This window comes from Camellia sinensis, chromosome 1 (genome assembly GCF_055761805.1).
Source record: "Camellia sinensis isolate YWXY chromosome 1, ASM5576180v1, whole genome shotgun sequence".
Taxonomy (NCBI): domain Eukaryota; kingdom Viridiplantae; phylum Streptophyta; class Magnoliopsida; order Ericales; family Theaceae; genus Camellia; species Camellia sinensis.
The window spans coordinates 20,772,278-20,789,396 of record NC_138961.1 but is presented as its reverse complement, the minus strand read 5'-3'; the positions used below and the strand labels follow the sequence as shown (position 1 = coordinate 20,789,396).

Below are 17,119 nucleotides of genomic sequence, written 5' to 3'. Positions count from 1 at the left end.
AATGTTTTTAATGGTCAACAAAAAAACAAGCTTATTTGGACCCCCAAAAAAAAACAAAAAATCCAGTTTTGGAAGGTGAAAATGTCTACAGACTAAAGTTTTGTCAATGTCACAACACTATACCAATCCCGCCACCCCACAACCACCTCCACCGCCCCACTGCTGCTACCAACCACCCTGGTCCACCACCACCAATATAACTCAATTGTTCTGTTAAGGCTGTGAAAGAAGCTTACATTTTATTAACAAGTTAAAACCAAACATAACAAAATGCAAAATTAGGAATGCATAAAGATCATTTAGAGGAAGAAAGAAGAAGATTTCTGCTTCAACAATCCTGCCAGAAACGCATTTCAAGAATTTTACAAGGAATTTTCCACTCTGAAACATCAATAGATTAACTACTACTACTTTTAGCACCATGATCTTATTAGTGTGTTGTGATGCCCAAACATGATAATAATTATACAACAAAATATAATTTACAAGAAGCCAGCATTCAAAGTGTCGTTGAGCTGAACTCCTGCATCAGTTCCTCCAAGCGACGACCATCCTCTTTATCGGTCCCTCCCAACCACTCCTCAAGTTTTGCTTCTCTCTCAGCCGTAAATTCATCATAGTTCTCTACAAACGAAACCAATTGATGATTCGACGCACTTTCATCAACTGGGAGTTCTTGTTGTAGCTCATCATCAATCTGGCTTGACACGGGCAATTCATCAGCTTCTGCATCTGGCAGAGTAGAAGTGGTGATTGAGGCTGAAACTGGCAGTGGGGGATTAAGATAAGACACAAGTTTCTCGCCCTTGCTTTGTATCGATTCTTTAGGGTCAAGTTGAGGCCACTTGAAATTGCTGGCTCTTTCTTTTGCTGACTTTAAAACCGATGTCAGATAATTACCAGTTCTTTCACCATCTTGCCGCATAGAATCTGCATTACGACCCCAAGTAGATGGACCCCACGAACTAGTTCTTCCCATTTGAAAACCTGAACTTGGGTTATGGATCAACCCTCTTTTAGGTTGTTTTGTTGACATGATTGCTAGAGATTTCTTGATGTCTCCAATCATCTCATCAGCTATAGGGAAGCCGCAGTCTTTCATAGACCTCACCATTGTGATAGAATCTTCCAGATCTTCCGTATGCAAAGTCAACTCCCGAGACTTGTCCATGACATTGTTCTTGAGGTTAATAAGGTTTGGCACTGCATTTTGGGTGTGTTGCTGGACGTAGAAAAGTCCCACCGAGGGCTCATTAGCCACATATTTTATCATCTCTGCCAAGCTTTCAGTTACCTCCACAAAACCATCAACTGCGGAGAATTCATGCATCTTGTTGAAGGCGAATGGCAGTTCATCACTGGTTTCACTAAAGTTATTAAGGGAACCCGATTTCAGAGGAAAATGGTAGATAAAGTAAAATAAGAGAAAAAGAAGAAAATGTTTCAATACATTACAAGTTCTATATAATTTTATTGATGATGCCCAAAAAAATCTTACATCAGTCCAAATTATGTAATATATAATCACATGAGCACATATGAAAATATAGGAGGCAGCAGTAATCACACTACAAAACGGTGGTAACAGAATTTGTGATTTCACTTAATTACTCTCTTTTGAGATTTCAAATTGCAGAAGGTCTTTAACCAAATAATTTTTTTTTAAGTGGCCAGTTAAACAACTATATGTATGAAAGTAATTTCATTATTTTTCCTCCAACTAAACAATGCCTTCCCCTTCCTCCTTCTTTTTTTTTTTTTTTTTTTTTTTTTTGAGCATCAACAAAAATTTTATTAAAAAAGAAAAATGTAAGAGGATAAGAAGTCCTCATACAAAGAAGGAGAAAGAACAAAACAAAAGTACAAAACTCCTAGCTCTAGGGATGGCAAACAGCAGCCAAATCCCTAGAGATCAAGAACAAGAAAACTCCTTTAAAAGGAGGTGATACAAATGCCCAAAACGAAGCCAAGTATACCACCCTATCCCACAAAGCCTCTACGTTTGATTCCTTGCCATCAAAGAGTCTTGCATTTCTCTCCAACCATATAGTCCAGAAAATCACAAAAACAATGCTTGACCACAATGTTTTGGCTCTTTTGGTGCCCCCAAACCCTTTGAACCTAACAAGAAGCATTTGAATGTAGTCCCGCGGAGCAACCCACTGATGATCACATAAGCTGAATCCCTCTTGCACATCACACACCATTGAGGGCAAAGAGAGTGATTAGGCCTTCTTCTTTGGGGAACATCATTAGTTGTGACACCCCTTTGAGCTAAAGGCCACATCAAGAACTTCACTTTATGAGGAACAACCGCTTTCCAAATTTTCTCATGAATAAGAATCAAAGGAATAGAGGGATTATCAATAAGCTTATCGAAAAAGAATTTACAGGAAAAGACCCCTGAAGAATTAAGATTCCATCCCCTAATGTCACGAGAGGAAGAAAGAGATTCCCCATGAAGCAATACCAACAAAGATGCCAACTTAGCCGCCTCCCTATCATTTAAGTTCCCAAGTCAATCAAAATTCCACGAGATGGGAGCCATAAAAGAGCATGTCACCGACGCTATTGAAACATTCCTAGAACGAACCAATCGATAAAGAAGAGGAAAAGCTCTATCAAACGAGATATCCCCTACCCACACATCCTCCCAAAAATGGATGCTCACCCCATTCCCCACTCTCAATGAAAGAAAATTAGACACAAGTGGATACAAGCGAGAAATGGACTTCCACAGAGAACGACAATTGCCTCTATTAACCACGTTAGAATCTCTACCATTGGGTCGAACACAATACTTGCTCTTAACAACTGAACACCATAGCAAATCACTTTCAACAGGAAATCTCCACAACCACTTGCCCAAGAGAGCAATGTTCCTAGTAATGATATTTCCTATAGCCAGACCCCCTTTATCTCTAGAGATTGAAACAACCTCCCACTTAGCCAAATGAACCCTTTTACCCTCTTCACACCCTTCCCAAAAGAAAATCTCATATCAATTTCTTAATTTTCTTCGCAATGCTAACCGGAATCTTGAATATGGACAAGAAATAAATAGGAACAGAGCCTAAATACAGACTTTACCAAAGTATATCTCCCTCCCTTAGACAACAAAGCTTGCTTCCATCCCTCCAATCTTTACCCAATTTTGACAAAAACATGCTCCCAAAGGGACGCCACTCTAGGATCTCCCCCTAGTGAAAGCCCCAAGTATTTGAGAGGAAATAATTCAATGGAACATCCCAACATATCCGCCACCCTTTGCACATAGCTCTCTCCCACATTAATACCCACAACACTACTCCTGCTAAGATTGACCTTGAGGCCCGACACAATTTCAAAAATTCCCAAAATCTTTAGCAAACTACCCACCTTACTTTCCTCTTTTGATGAAACAAATATAGTATCATCCGCAAACTGTAGATGAGTGACTCCAACCCTATCCCTCCCCACTACAAATCTCTCAATAACACCCATGTCCTTAGCTATATTAATTATCCGACTCAACACATCAGCAACTAAAATAAACAAAAATGGTGATAACGGATCACCCTGCCTTAGACCCCTAGATGCCCAAAACAAGTACCCAGCCTAAACATTCACAATGACCGACATATTACAAGACAACAAGCAACCCCAAATCCAAATTCTCCACCTAGATCCAAACCCCTTCCTTTCCAAAACAAAATCCATAAAGTCCCAATCAACATGGTCATACGCCTTCTCAAAATCAACCTCAAAGACAACACCCTCCTTATGTAACCCTCTATACTTCTCAACAACCTCATTTGCCACTAAGACTACATCTAATATCTATCGTCCTTGCATAAACGCACCTTGTGCAGAAGAGATGGTTTCCCAAAGGACCACCCTAATTCTCTTAGAAAGCACCTTTGCTAGAATTTTGTAATGTGATGTAACCAAGCTAATGGGTCTAAAGTCCCCAATCTTGACCAATTTGTCCTTCTTGGGAATTAGACAAATGAAAGATGCATTGGTGCATAAGTTAACCTCCCCACTTTCGAAGAACTCGCCAAACACTCTCATAAGATCCCCTTTCACAATGTCCTAACAATCTTGAAATACAACCATTGAAAAACCATCTAGACCAGGAGCCTTATCTCTCTCACACTCAAACACTGCCTGTCTCACCTCACATTCGTCAAAGGGCTGTCGTTGACTCCACAGCAGCTCAATTAATGTCTTCAATCCCTGGACGATCCACTCCCCCATCAGAATAGAGATTTGAATAAAAATTGAAAATCTCCTTAACAATAAACACCTCCTTACTCACCCCTGTCCTACCTCCAAATTTTTAATAAAATTCTTCCTCCTCTTTCCCAACGCAACCCTATGAAAAAATCTAGAATTGGTATCACCCTCTTTAGCCCATTTCAACTTAGCTCTTTGTCCCCAAAAAATCTGCTCCCTTAAAACAAGCTCTTCCAACTTCATCCTGAGCAATGAACTCTTATCCCTTAAAGCCCCAAATAAACCCTCCCCAAATTCTTTCGCATCCAATTTCTCAATATCCCGAACTAACTCTGCTTTCACCTCATTTAGATCATCAAAAGCTTCACGCTTCCAAACCTTTAAATTATCCTGGACTCCTCTCAACTTTCGCATAAACTTAAAACCCTCCCATCAAATGGACTTTACTACTTTCCCACCAATCCTTAAAATTCTCCTAAAAAGATCGATTTTCCAACCACATTCTCGAATCTAAAAGAGACAGGACCACATTTAAAAGGACAGCTCTCAAGAATCACCGGGCAATGGTCTGACACAACTCTGGGCCTTGCCTCTTACCTTATATCAAGAAACAACTCCTCCCACCCTAGAGTATGAAGAAACCTATCCAACCTACAACATAAGATTTTTCCTGAAGATTAGGCCAAGTAAACCGAGCATTACTCAAGGGAGGGTCGAGCAACTCACACTCCCTTATAAAAGAGTCGAAATTCCGCATACTCCTATTTGTAGAAATGTAATGACCCCGACCTTCGATTAATGCTAATTCATGATTAATTATGCTTACTAGTAATTTTGGAAGGATTTGGGATTTATTTGCATGTGTGTTGCATTATTTATGTGTTTCTATCTGTTTGCGATAAAATGATCTGTTCGCGATAAAATGATCTGTTCATGTCTTTGACTTTAAATTGCGAATTGAAAGCCTCATCGGCGTCCGAATCAGAAATCGACTTGATTTATGTGCTAGTTAAGATTTATAGAATTTTATGGTAGGTTTAATTAAAATTCGGTTCGGAGCGATTAAATTAGATTAAATAACGTTAAATTACATTAGTTCAATTATTTACGACATTGCCATTAGTGGGTCACTTAGGTACCATTGCTTGGAACTCAATTGCATACACTTCATAACATTTCCTCAGCCATTTTTGTGACCAAAAGCGTAGGGAAGAGTGAGAGAAGAGAAAACTTACCTTCCATTGAGATTTGGCTTAGAGACTTGAGGAATTGGTAGAAGATTTGCAAAATTGAGCTTCCTCACCTATAATTCAAAACATAAGGTAGAGAATTCATCTTCTCCATTGTGATTTTGAGTTACTTCTTGCATGGTTCATGGTGAATTAGAGTTTAGAGTCAAGTTTTGGTTCTAAATGTTGAATTGAGTAGGAATTCTTGCATGCATGTGCATATCATGAAGTTTGAGGTTGTTATCATAGTAATTCTTGCATGCATGTCCCCATTTTTGTTATAGTCCATGAACTCACCATGTTTTGAAGTTAAATCTTGCATTTGATCTTGTTTTAGAACTTTGGAGTTTCAAGGAATCCATGCATGTGTTGAATTTTGCACTGTTCTTCATGTTCTTGAAGTTTATTTGAAAATTGTGTTTACTTGAACTACCTTTGGGTTTTGATTCCTCAAATTGATCTTTGAAACATGTCATATTATGAGTTTACAAGTGTTTTCCAAAAAATTAGCCCAAAATGATCGAATTTGGTGCATTGTAGTTGAGTTTTGAGCTTGGGGTTCGAATCTGAAAATTTCAGATTTTGGACTCGCGCTCGAGCGGGAAACTCCACGCTCGAGCGTACATACTGAGTTCATGCAGTACGCTCGAGCAGGTAAAATTACGCACGAGCAGGAATTTCGTGTATCCAGTACTTTGCCTGTGTTTACAGTCCGCTCGAGCGGGGTAATGCACACTCGAGCGAGGACTTGTGTCTCACGCTCGAGCGCCCATCGAGCGTGAATTTCGTGCATCCAGTACTTTTACTGTAGCTTGCAGTCCGCTCGAGCGGAGTAATCCACGCTCGAGCAGATTCCTTTTGTCTGCATGTCCGCTCGAGCGTAGAAATCCACGCTCGAGCGTGACCCCTATTTCAGCAAAGTTTTGAAAAATGTTGTTAAGTGCATTTTTGCATTCCCATCTCATCCTAGGCATTCCTAAACCATGTTTAAGACTCCATAATGAGGTTAATGGTTAAGCACACACTAAGATTAACGAAGTAAGTTACGTCTAACTCGAGCGTGTGTTTCAAGCGGATAATTGTATGCCTGTTCGTGTAGGTCCCGCACCTCAGGACAAGTGAAGAGCTATTTTACTATCTAGTTGGGCCGACCAATTGTTTGTGAGTAATAACTCTGTAAAGTTATGTTTAACTTTAATTATTTTCCAATGACATGAGATGATAAGTTCTGAAATGCTATGTTTTGAATGAATGAATGATTGTCCAATTTTCCTTGAAATGTAAACGTGGTACCCTTAGCCGAGGCCCTCGCCCAGGGGACACAATACTAAGGCACATGGTCATGAGGCCCTAGCCCAGGGGTTAATACCGTGGCACAGGCCCTCGCCCGGGAGAAACAATATCGTGGCACAGGCCCTCGCCTGGGGGAAACAATACCGTGGCACGGATATGTTACCTAGTACCGGAGGTTCCATTATGGGACTTACTATGCTTGACTAACATGATATGTTATGCTAAGGGGAATGTACCACACATGATTTGAATATAAATATGACTGTGATTCTTTTCTGATACGAATATGATTATGTTTCCGAACTGATAAAGGATTGATTTCTGATTTCTGTACTCAATATGGTCATCATTCATTAACCCCTTTACTCTGTTATTTTTCACTGAGCTTTAGCTCACTCCTTATATTATGTATGTAGGTGAGCAAGTACGAGACCAGGCCCAGGGTTGATGGCCTACACCCCAGTTTTGTCAGCCAACCGTTGCGCCTCCCAAGGAGGTTCCAGTTGAAGTCAATTGCCATGGCTGTTTTTGTAGTTATGCTAGTCTCTATCTGTTTGTAAAGTCAGGATCTGGAAACTACAGTCTGTAAATATTTGTGAGTATTGGTGTCCCTTGACTAGCATGCTTATGAATATAAATAAATTTGACTTACTCTGTCCCATGTACATCATCACAGTTCATTGGACTTTGTTTATTTTGTCTAGTTGCTTCCGCAGCCCCTTATTACTTGCTAATCTGCTAAGAGGCCTTTGGTAATCTGAGGATTACTGGCCGGTTACGACGCTAAACCTATAGGGGCGGGTTTGGGTCGTGACAAGAAACCACATTGAGTTTTTCCAAAATAAGCCGAACCACATTGAAATCTCTACAAACACACCAATTAGAGGAACAAAGCCCAAATAATCCCGCCAACTCCTCCCACCATTCCTGACAACTACTAGGCCCATTGGGACCATAAACCCCCTTCAACCACCATTTCTTGTTATCCCGATTCGTAAACCTAATGGACAATGAAAACACCCCAACAACTATCTCACACTCCAATATAACTCTCTCATCCCATATAATCAAAATTCTCCCTCATCTCCCGCTAAAAGGTAAAACAGTCCATCTCCTAAACCTGGTCCCCCAAACACTCCTAATGAAACCTCTATCACATTCCTCACTTTGTCTCTTGAAACATCACTCTATCTAGTTGATGAATTTTCAAAACCTCTTTAATTACCTTTTCCTACAAAATCGTAGTCCTCTAACATTCCAACTCAAAATCTTCATCGAGAACCAACATCACCCCTTGTCTCTTTCTCCCGGCCCTCATAATTAATGCCACTTTCAAGATTTCTTAATTCCCTCAGCCCTTTTCTCTGCCCCGAGCTTCGATGACTACTACCACCCTTAGATGCAAACCCACACTCCTAGACCTAGACTTCTTCCCATTCTTCCTAACTAGTGACAAACCAAGAGTGTCAAGTAATTGTGTAAAGTAAGGCACATCTCCCTCCCCCAAAGGAAAAGACACATACATACTCATTTTCCTCAACCACTTTTTAGATTCATCACTGTCATTCCCAAGAACATCATTCCTCTCAAGCCTATGATTAGTAGACACTTCCATCGGAAGATCATCCCTATGACTTTCCTTGTTAATTGCACGTGGGTTCAAACACTGGCAGAGGAGCTACTAGCAAATAACTTAGGCAAATTGTCATTCTTGGTAGAAACCACTCTACTAGGATTTGAGAAAAAATGACCCAAGAGTGACTCCCCCCCAAAAACTGACTCAGATTGAATGCACTGAAGATGATTAGGAAGTGAAGAGTTCATGTTATCTTCGTCAAAAGAGTCACATACCTTTTCCCCAGAATCAAAGCCTTCCTCACCCTTAGTCCCCACAGTGTGCTTAATACAAGAAAAAAACAATACCTCCTCTTCATGGAATAGCCAATTTAGGTTCGGATCAAAGGCTTCGACCCTCTCCTCCTTGTTACAGACTTTGACCTCCTCATCCGGACCCAAAGATTGATTCCCCTTCCTCCCATTTCTCTCTCTACCCTCTTCTTCTGAACCCATTGATGACAGCCATCAAGGGCACATGCAATGGCAACCATCATCACCACCTCACCAGCACTAAATCTCCATCGCCACCATGACCACTTCCCCAATTAACAAAACGCTTAAATCATTGTCAAAACCCAAATCTTGTGTGTATCTTTGAAGAACTTGAGTGGAACAGAAAATAAAGTTCCAACAACTTTCATTGAAATGATGTTTTCCCCATCATATGTGCACCTTGACTAGATGACAAAAAATTCTTGTCATCACTCTTGATAAAAAACAGTTTGAGTAAGACTACAAGGGCAAGTATGGAGTAGCCAGACAAACCACAAGACCAGCTAAATGTCAATAATATAGATTACAACCTAACCTGTCAAGTACCTTTAGAATCATGTGAGTACTCACCATCCCCCAAACTCCAAATAAGTTTGCATTTAGAGCTTATTAGCGTTGTATGATAGTTTTTCTAATTTTTAATAATCATTATAATAGTAATACAACACAAGACATATTATTTTTGAATTTTTTAAAGACAACAGTTAGCTTATTATTTTCAAATTTACATATCTTAACACAACTTAACAAGCTATTACAAGTATCAAGAATATGAATCATTCTTCTCCTTCCTCTTTTTAAATTAGATTATCTTGTTCTAAGGCCGTAACATGTGTTGGACCCTAGATCATCATGGCTCTCACAACTTTGATCCACATTCCTTTAGTATTTAGACCTCTCTCTTATCTTTCTACCATCTTCAACTTGAACAAAATAAAAACCAATTTGGTTCTCCACAATTAAGATATTCAAAGAAGTAGAAAAGGCATTTCTTCATCACAACTAGTATACCTGCTATAATTTTTAAATTGGTCACACAGTAATGCTAATAATGTAATTTCAAACTTAGGTAGCAATCCTAGGACACCCTAGTCAAATGATTTCTAGAACAGAGGCCAATGTTTTTTAGGCCTCGCTTTAGTCCCTCTAGCATCCTTTGCCTGAAGCATATAAAACCTTTTTGATATCTTAAAATAGCCTTGTTTGGGAACCCAAGTTTGGGGTTAAAATAGCCTCAAATACTAAAAAAGCCAAATAGCCTCAAACAGTAGCCTAAGCTACTGACCTATATTAAAATTTAAAAAAAAAAAGTGAGGTCAGGGACAGCCTTCCACTGTCACATTGACAGCTTATCCCACAGGTAATAAATGACAATTTTGCCCCTTTAGACCAATTTTGGAAAAAGTGAGATTAGGGACAAATTTGTCATTTCAGCCTCAAACATCATTTCAAACACATTTTTCAATACAACAATCAACAAAAAAAATTCAACCCAACTTCCCAAACACAAAAATTAAAATAGCCTACTAAAATAGCCAAAAAGCCAAAAAGCCAAAAAAGTAGCCACTTCCCAAACAAGGCCGATGATACATTGAAGAAGCTAAATAAGTTTTCATTTAATTTCTCACATGTTATTCTTGTCTAATAGCTAACATGGTCCATGCATTCACACGAACCATTTAAGAAAGTCATTCCCGACACAGGCTATTTTGCATGGACTCGGATAAAAATATCAGGCGAGGGTGCGTGTCCAACATCTAACATACATAAACCTAAATCTTAGGTTATTGGGATATATATCCAAAAATTAGATTTGAGTACACGGACGACAAGTGATGGACACTCATATATATATATACATATATTGCATATTGACATATGTGAGTTTCTTCTTCAAATATCATAAAAAGATTTAAGGACCCAAGTGTCTAAATTGAATATGGGCGTCAGATACATATCTCAAACTCTTACCCTTGCCATATTTGGTGGACACAGATACTTTGGGAGAAATAAAAGAGTTGATATACACAGAACACAAGTAACATCGTATTTGTATTTCCTTATCCATCAAATTCCCACTTTGATAAATAGTTCAGATACATAATATTTCATTATAGTATTACTTCCTGTCTTGGCCTTGGCAGCTCTTTCTGAAGAAGCAGCTGTGGCATAAAAATATATCCACAAATTTAACTGCTAGCTTCTTGTATACCCATACATATCTGCATATAATTCTAACTACCAAGGTGAACTTCATGTGCTGTATTCAGGATTAAACCAACCAACATTTGGAAATTACCTTAATTCTATATATATATATTCATTTCGGCAGGTCTAATTTTTAAAGAAACCTTTGGCCCACAACCCTAATTGCCGCCTTGTGGATAGAGTGTTTATCGAGCAAAAGTTGATTTTACATAGCAAAAAACAGAGAATGGCTCACAAGAATGATAAAGTAATAATGTAAGCTTACTTGAACATAGGTCATGCATCCAACAGTGCAGTTAATAGTAGACCACTATGTGCTCTATACTCCTTGCAGATAATTTTGAAGGCAACGTCGTTACTTGCTATGCCAAATCTCAATTTAGTGCACGGAAATCCTTTTCCTTGGAAATAAAACATAAGAGTGGCTTCAAACAATAGAATATACTATCTATACATGAATGGAAAACAAGTTCAACTTCAAATTCTTTTTAAAAAAAAGTTCAAGCTTAATGCATACATCAATAATCAGGAAAGCTTAAACTTAATTCGCTGAAACATGTGCATTTTCTTCTCCCTCTAAATGATTCCCTTAGAAACAAATGCAGCTGAAAGCGAATTACCTCGTTTAAAAATTACATAACTATATTCTATAATCAGCTCAGTTTGTTAAGGCATAATTTTTTTCCATTCAACTCCTCATTTATATAATTATATATACACACACATATATAAGCATGAAGCAAGCACAAAAATCTATCAAGATCATTTAATTAGCTCCCTGATATGATTAAGTCTTCACACTTCAAAGCAATTTCACAGGGAAATTTAAATTTTTAGGCTTTTTATTTATTTATAGGTAAAGTGAATTATTATAAACCAACAAAACCAGAGTACATCTATTCCTCAGGCATACCAATTTTTAGGCTTTTTGACATGAAAATTGAGATTAAAATCAGGAGAGAGAGAAACAAACTGTAGCCAGAGAAGTTTGCGATTTTCTCAGGAAAGATTTCCGAAAAAACAATCTATCAGAAATAAACGAAAAACCCAACTAACAAAGCAGAGATCATGCATCGAAATCAATACCCACCAAAGTTACAAACGCACCCAATTCAATTCTTACATCTCTTCAATCAATCTAAAGGATGCATATAAATCAATATATATATATATATATAAGTATAAATGTATAAAGGAATAGAAAAGGGGCAACGATTTACTTACAGAAAGGAAACCCTAGAAGAGAAGATGAGATTCCAAACCCATCTTCTGATTCTCTCTCTCTCTATCGTCTCTCGGATTCAGACAGTTTAGTGCTGAGTCTGCTCTGCTGAACCAGAGCCTCTCTCAATCATCTATATACATGGAATAGAACCAAACAATTATAATCTGCCTTTTGTGGATGTAATATCCACATCCAAACAATTTTTATTTTGTATTTTTCACTGATATGGTATTTAGAAGGAATAATATTATAAATTCACCCTTATTAATTTAGAAAGAGAGATTTATTAAAAAAAATATTTTTTAAGTATTTTGTATCCCCATTAAAGAAAAATTATTTATAAGTCTTATTAGGGAGGCTTATGCTACATATGATCCTACTAAAAAACTTATATTCCTATAAGTGCTGTGTGAAATTTGTTAACACATTTATCCTTAATATTAGTTGTTAATATCATAAATAATTGTAAAACGGAAAATGTTTGGTAGCTTAAAATTTTGTGGCTCAAATGGCTCAAATCTGTCAAAACGACGTCGTTTTACAGTCAAAATTTGTCAAAACGACGTCGTTTTAAGTGATTTGAGCCATTTGAGTTACAAAATTTTGAGCTATCTAGCATTGTTGTTGTAAAACTATATATAGGAAATTGAATATTACCATAGATCATATCTATATAAAGGTAACGTAACGTGACACCTATATAAACGTAACATGACATATCTACATAAACGTAACGTAACGTAACGTGGCACCTACATAAACGTAACGTGGCACCTACATAAACGTAACGTGACACCTATGATTTATGGTAACATTCAATTTAAGAATTTGAATGTTATCATAGATCATATCTACATAAACGTAACGTAACGTGACACCTACATAAACATAACGTGACACCTACGTTTCATATTTATACGAAACGTAACGTGACACCAACATAAGCCAGCAACATTTTCACATTCAATTTTAAAAAATAAAAATTCATTAAGTTTGCGAAACGCAACGTGACACGTTACGTTACGTTTATGTAAGTGTCACGTTACGTTTATGTAGGTGTCACGTTACGTTACGTTTATATAGATGTCACGTTACGTTACGTATATTTAGGTGTTACGTTACGTTACCTTTATGTAAGTATCACGTCACGTTACGTTTATGTAGGATCTTGTGGAATACATTCCTATTTAAATAGGATTTGAAACTCTATAAGAAATTACACGGGACTTAGTTTAGCATAAGTGTCTGAAAAATGACTTATAAATAAGTCTCCTCCTAATTAATCCATAAGATATTCTTGTATTTCAATAAGTCCTATCAGTTGATCTACCAAATCTTAATTCTCATATTTAAGGTATTTTATGGACATTTCTATCATTACAAATATTTTTTGAACGGTTAGCAATTTAGTGATGTGAACATTCATATTTTACAATGTGAATATTCACATTGACGATGTGAATATTCACATCACAGAATATTCACACTGTAAATGTGAATATTATTAAGAGTATTTTGGTAACTATGTCACTCATAAGACTTATTAGAATATAAGAAAATAATATAAATTAAATGGAACATAAATAGGTAAAAAAAAATTATGAAAAAGTGCCCCGTTTAGAAATTATTGAGAAATTAATTTTTATTACATTTTATATAAATTTTATATTATAAAAATTAACCTTTATCACACAATTATTTATTCAAAAAATTTTAGGTGCGTAAGCTTGAGTTACCAGACTTTCCCATTTGAAAATTGGGTAGGTGAACAGCTTTTTTTTTTATATTTTTTTATTATTTTTCCTAAAATAATAAGATTTGTTGATTTAATGTTATTTTGGGTATGATTTATTTTTAAATTTTTTTATTTATTACGGAAAAAAGTATATAAAAAAAAAAGAAAAAATAAAATTATATAATGTAATAGAAATAAACCCATAAGAAACTTATTTGGGGCTAGTTTGGCATGTACAAATAAGTCAAAAAGTCAAAAAGTCACTATCTTATTTAAGTCACATCATCTTATTTAAATCACATCACCTCTCTAACACATCACATCAAACCCAACCCAAACCCACCAATAAGTCAAAAAGTGCATTTTTTTAGGACATCCCAAACCAACCCTTGAAGTGTCCCAAAAGAGGTATTAGATTATTAAAGGAAAATTTGGCTATAAACCCCTTTATTTTCCTTTCATTGTTAAAAGGATTAAGAAAAAAATTATTTTTTAAACCCCCTCATAATTATAAAGTCTTACATAAAAGGGAAAATTTATTATTTAAATATTTTATCAGACTATTATACCCTCAACTAAATCTTCACACCTTCCCCACCCACTCTCTCCCCACCTTCTCTGTCTCTCTCCTCCCCCTCTAAACATAGTCTGAGGTGATCAAGAAGTCGAACAACGGCTCCGACCTCTGGCGAGACAATCTGAGGCGACTGATCTGACGAAGGCGAAAAGATTGGTTTGCAAGCTCTACGCGAAGGCTACGGCGGCGATTGTCACCGGACTCCAGCTATAGATATATATATAGAGAGAGAGAGAGGCAAATATATGGAGGTGCGTTTACCATTGCCACCGATTTAAGGTTCAATACCAATCTAGGGTTCTAGATCAATGCTGTCTCGGCACTCCAGGAGGCGATAAAGGCGTGTGTTTGGTGGAGTTGTTTGATTATACATATTTTTTTCATACACAGATCTGAGTTTTAAATATATATATATATATATATATATGAGTGTCGTTGAACACATGTATTCTTTGAAATCAAAAGATGGAGAGATATTTGGATGTGTTCTCTGAAACGATTGTCCGAATGATTTTGTAGAAGATTGAACTTTGGTATACATGGATTTTTTTTTTTTTTTAATCTGGCTGGTTGTTGATCTAATTTTTTTTATTTGTTGTTGTTGACTGGAACGTATAAATATTGTTGGAAAGAGAAACAAAGAGAGAAAACTCAGATTATGATCTGTATAATGTCAACATATAAATGTTGATGTAGAGTAAAATTTGACTTTGGTTCATTCATTTAGTATGTATTTTATTTTTTGTAACAATAAAATTTTACTTTGGTTAAAAACATGTTGATTTGCTTAACAACATAAAATTTTATTTTGAAACATAGTAAATTTTATTCCAATTCAAAGTAAAATTTTACTCTTTTACTTTGGTTAAAAACATGTTAATTTGCTTAACAATATAAAATTTTACTTTGAATCATAATACTCTGATTCAGACTAAAATTTTACTCTAAATCAGAGTAAAGTTTACTATGATTCAAAGTAAAATTTTACTCTGGTTAAAAACATGTTGATTTGTTTAACGATATAAAATTTTACTTTAAATCAGAGTAAAATTTTACTTTGAATCATTTACTCTGATTCAAAGTAAAATTTTACTCTGAAATACGCTGTGAGGATGACTTAATAGGAGAGCTGATAAATATGAGGATAATATAGTAAAAGAAACAAGTTTTAAAATATTAAGGGGTTTTGAAAGTACCTGTATAATTCATGTCCTTTTGAAAGACAAATTAAATAGTGAGGGGTCTATCAAGGTAAATTATAAATACACTTTTTGAGGTTTGCTTAAAGTACAAATTGTTCCTGTAGTTTGAAAAATTATAAATACTCCCTTGTTAAAAAAATTTATTTAACAAAATTAACTAAAAAAAAAATCATAATTACTCTCCTATATCATAATAAAATTACCTAAATTATTAATTGAAACATATTTATAACATCATTAAAAATTGTTAATTAACTTGATTTTATCAATAAAAGAGGCGATTTGTTATGAAATTAGAAACCTTAGGAGTGGAATGTAATTTTCAGAACCACATGAGCTAATTTGTATTTTAATCAAATCTCAAAAAATGTATTTATAATTTATTCCAAAAAATATATATGTATATATTTATTTGTTATTTTCATATATTTGTGACTACCATAAAAGCAACACGTTTTTTTTTTTTTTTAAAGAAAGAGAACAAAAGAATTTATACTGAAATTACAATAATAATGAAAATATTTTTAGAACATAAATAAAAACAAATTGGAATTACACAGCTTTCCACTAATTTGGTACGTATGATGATGACTATCAATTGAAGAAAATATTTATGTAATTATTGTTATTTTTTGCAATGTAACTTTATTAGAACTTTGCGTTGTTATTTTCAATACTTTTATGTTATTTTGTATGCTTAAAAATATACATATCAATAGGATAAACTCATTTCTAATAAAAATAATACAAATAGCAGAGAAGGAATCAAAATTGTTGTGAATAAGAAAAAAAATAGAAAAAATATAATCAGTGTATTTGGTTTGAGTTTTTTGGATTAAGTTTTTCGAAAACTAAGTTTTTTGATTTTCATGTTTTTTTATTTTTAGTGAATATTTTAAAAATTTTAAACAATTTTTTTACTTTCTTAGATGCACCTTACTTAGATGTATCTAAAAAATAAAAAATTTGTGAAAAAATATTTTAAAAAATTAATAAATACATAAAAATATAAAAAATATACTGAATTCTTGTATTTTTTTTGTATTTAGTGAATTTTTAAAAGATTTTTTTTACAATTTTTTTACTTTTTAGATGTAATTATGTTAGGTGTGTCTAAAAAGTAACAAAAATTGTTTAAAATATTAAAAAAATTCAATAAAAATAAAAAAAAAAACAAAAAATAAGTGAGTAGAATTTTCTGAAAAGTGTTTTTTGAAAAATGAAAACAAGCAAGGTGAATATTGTGTGCTTTTAACTACCAGTCACATTAATCCAATGGTATAGAATAATTTTGAGAAAAAATATGAGAACTAAATTTTTCTCAAAATTATTGTGAGACCTGTAAGAATTAAAATTGTATAACAAAATTATTCCGCTTTGTATGCTTTACATAACAGGGATTCAACTTGTCCCTAGTCTAGAAAGTGGATTAGACCGCCCACTTCAATGGTTCAAATCATTATTTTTTAAACCACCCCTATAAATCATTAAAAAATAATTGAATTGACTGCAACAAGAGGAAAACAAAATGGATAGACAAAG

General features: G+C 35.1%; 1 protein-coding gene across 6 annotated transcripts; it reads right to left on the bottom strand.

Moving 5' to 3' along the window:
- Positions 1–298: 298 nt before the first annotated feature.
- Positions 299–12,371, bottom strand: LOC114310452 (uncharacterized). 6 transcript variants are annotated; one of them, XM_082873153.1, is made up of 4 exons: positions 12,063–12,282; positions 11,104–11,239; positions 5,454–5,521; positions 299–1,367 (listed from the first exon to the last, which is right to left on the bottom strand). In XM_082873153.1, exons 2-4 carry the CDS (start codon positions 11,116–11,118, stop codon positions 500–502), a joined length of 951 nt encoding a protein of 316 aa, XP_082729279.1. In that variant the 5' UTR covers positions 11,119–11,239; positions 12,063–12,282; the 3' UTR covers positions 299–499. The 6 variants fall into 6 exon arrangements, with proteins under 6 accessions (XP_082729279.1, XP_082729281.1, XP_082729292.1 ...); XM_082873155.1 differs by having other exon boundaries at positions 11,104–11,233; positions 12,063–12,215; XM_082873166.1 differs by lacking the exon at positions 5,454–5,521 and having other exon boundaries at positions 299–1,358; positions 12,063–12,371.
- Between the last annotated feature and the right edge of the window lie 4,748 nt (positions 12,372–17,119).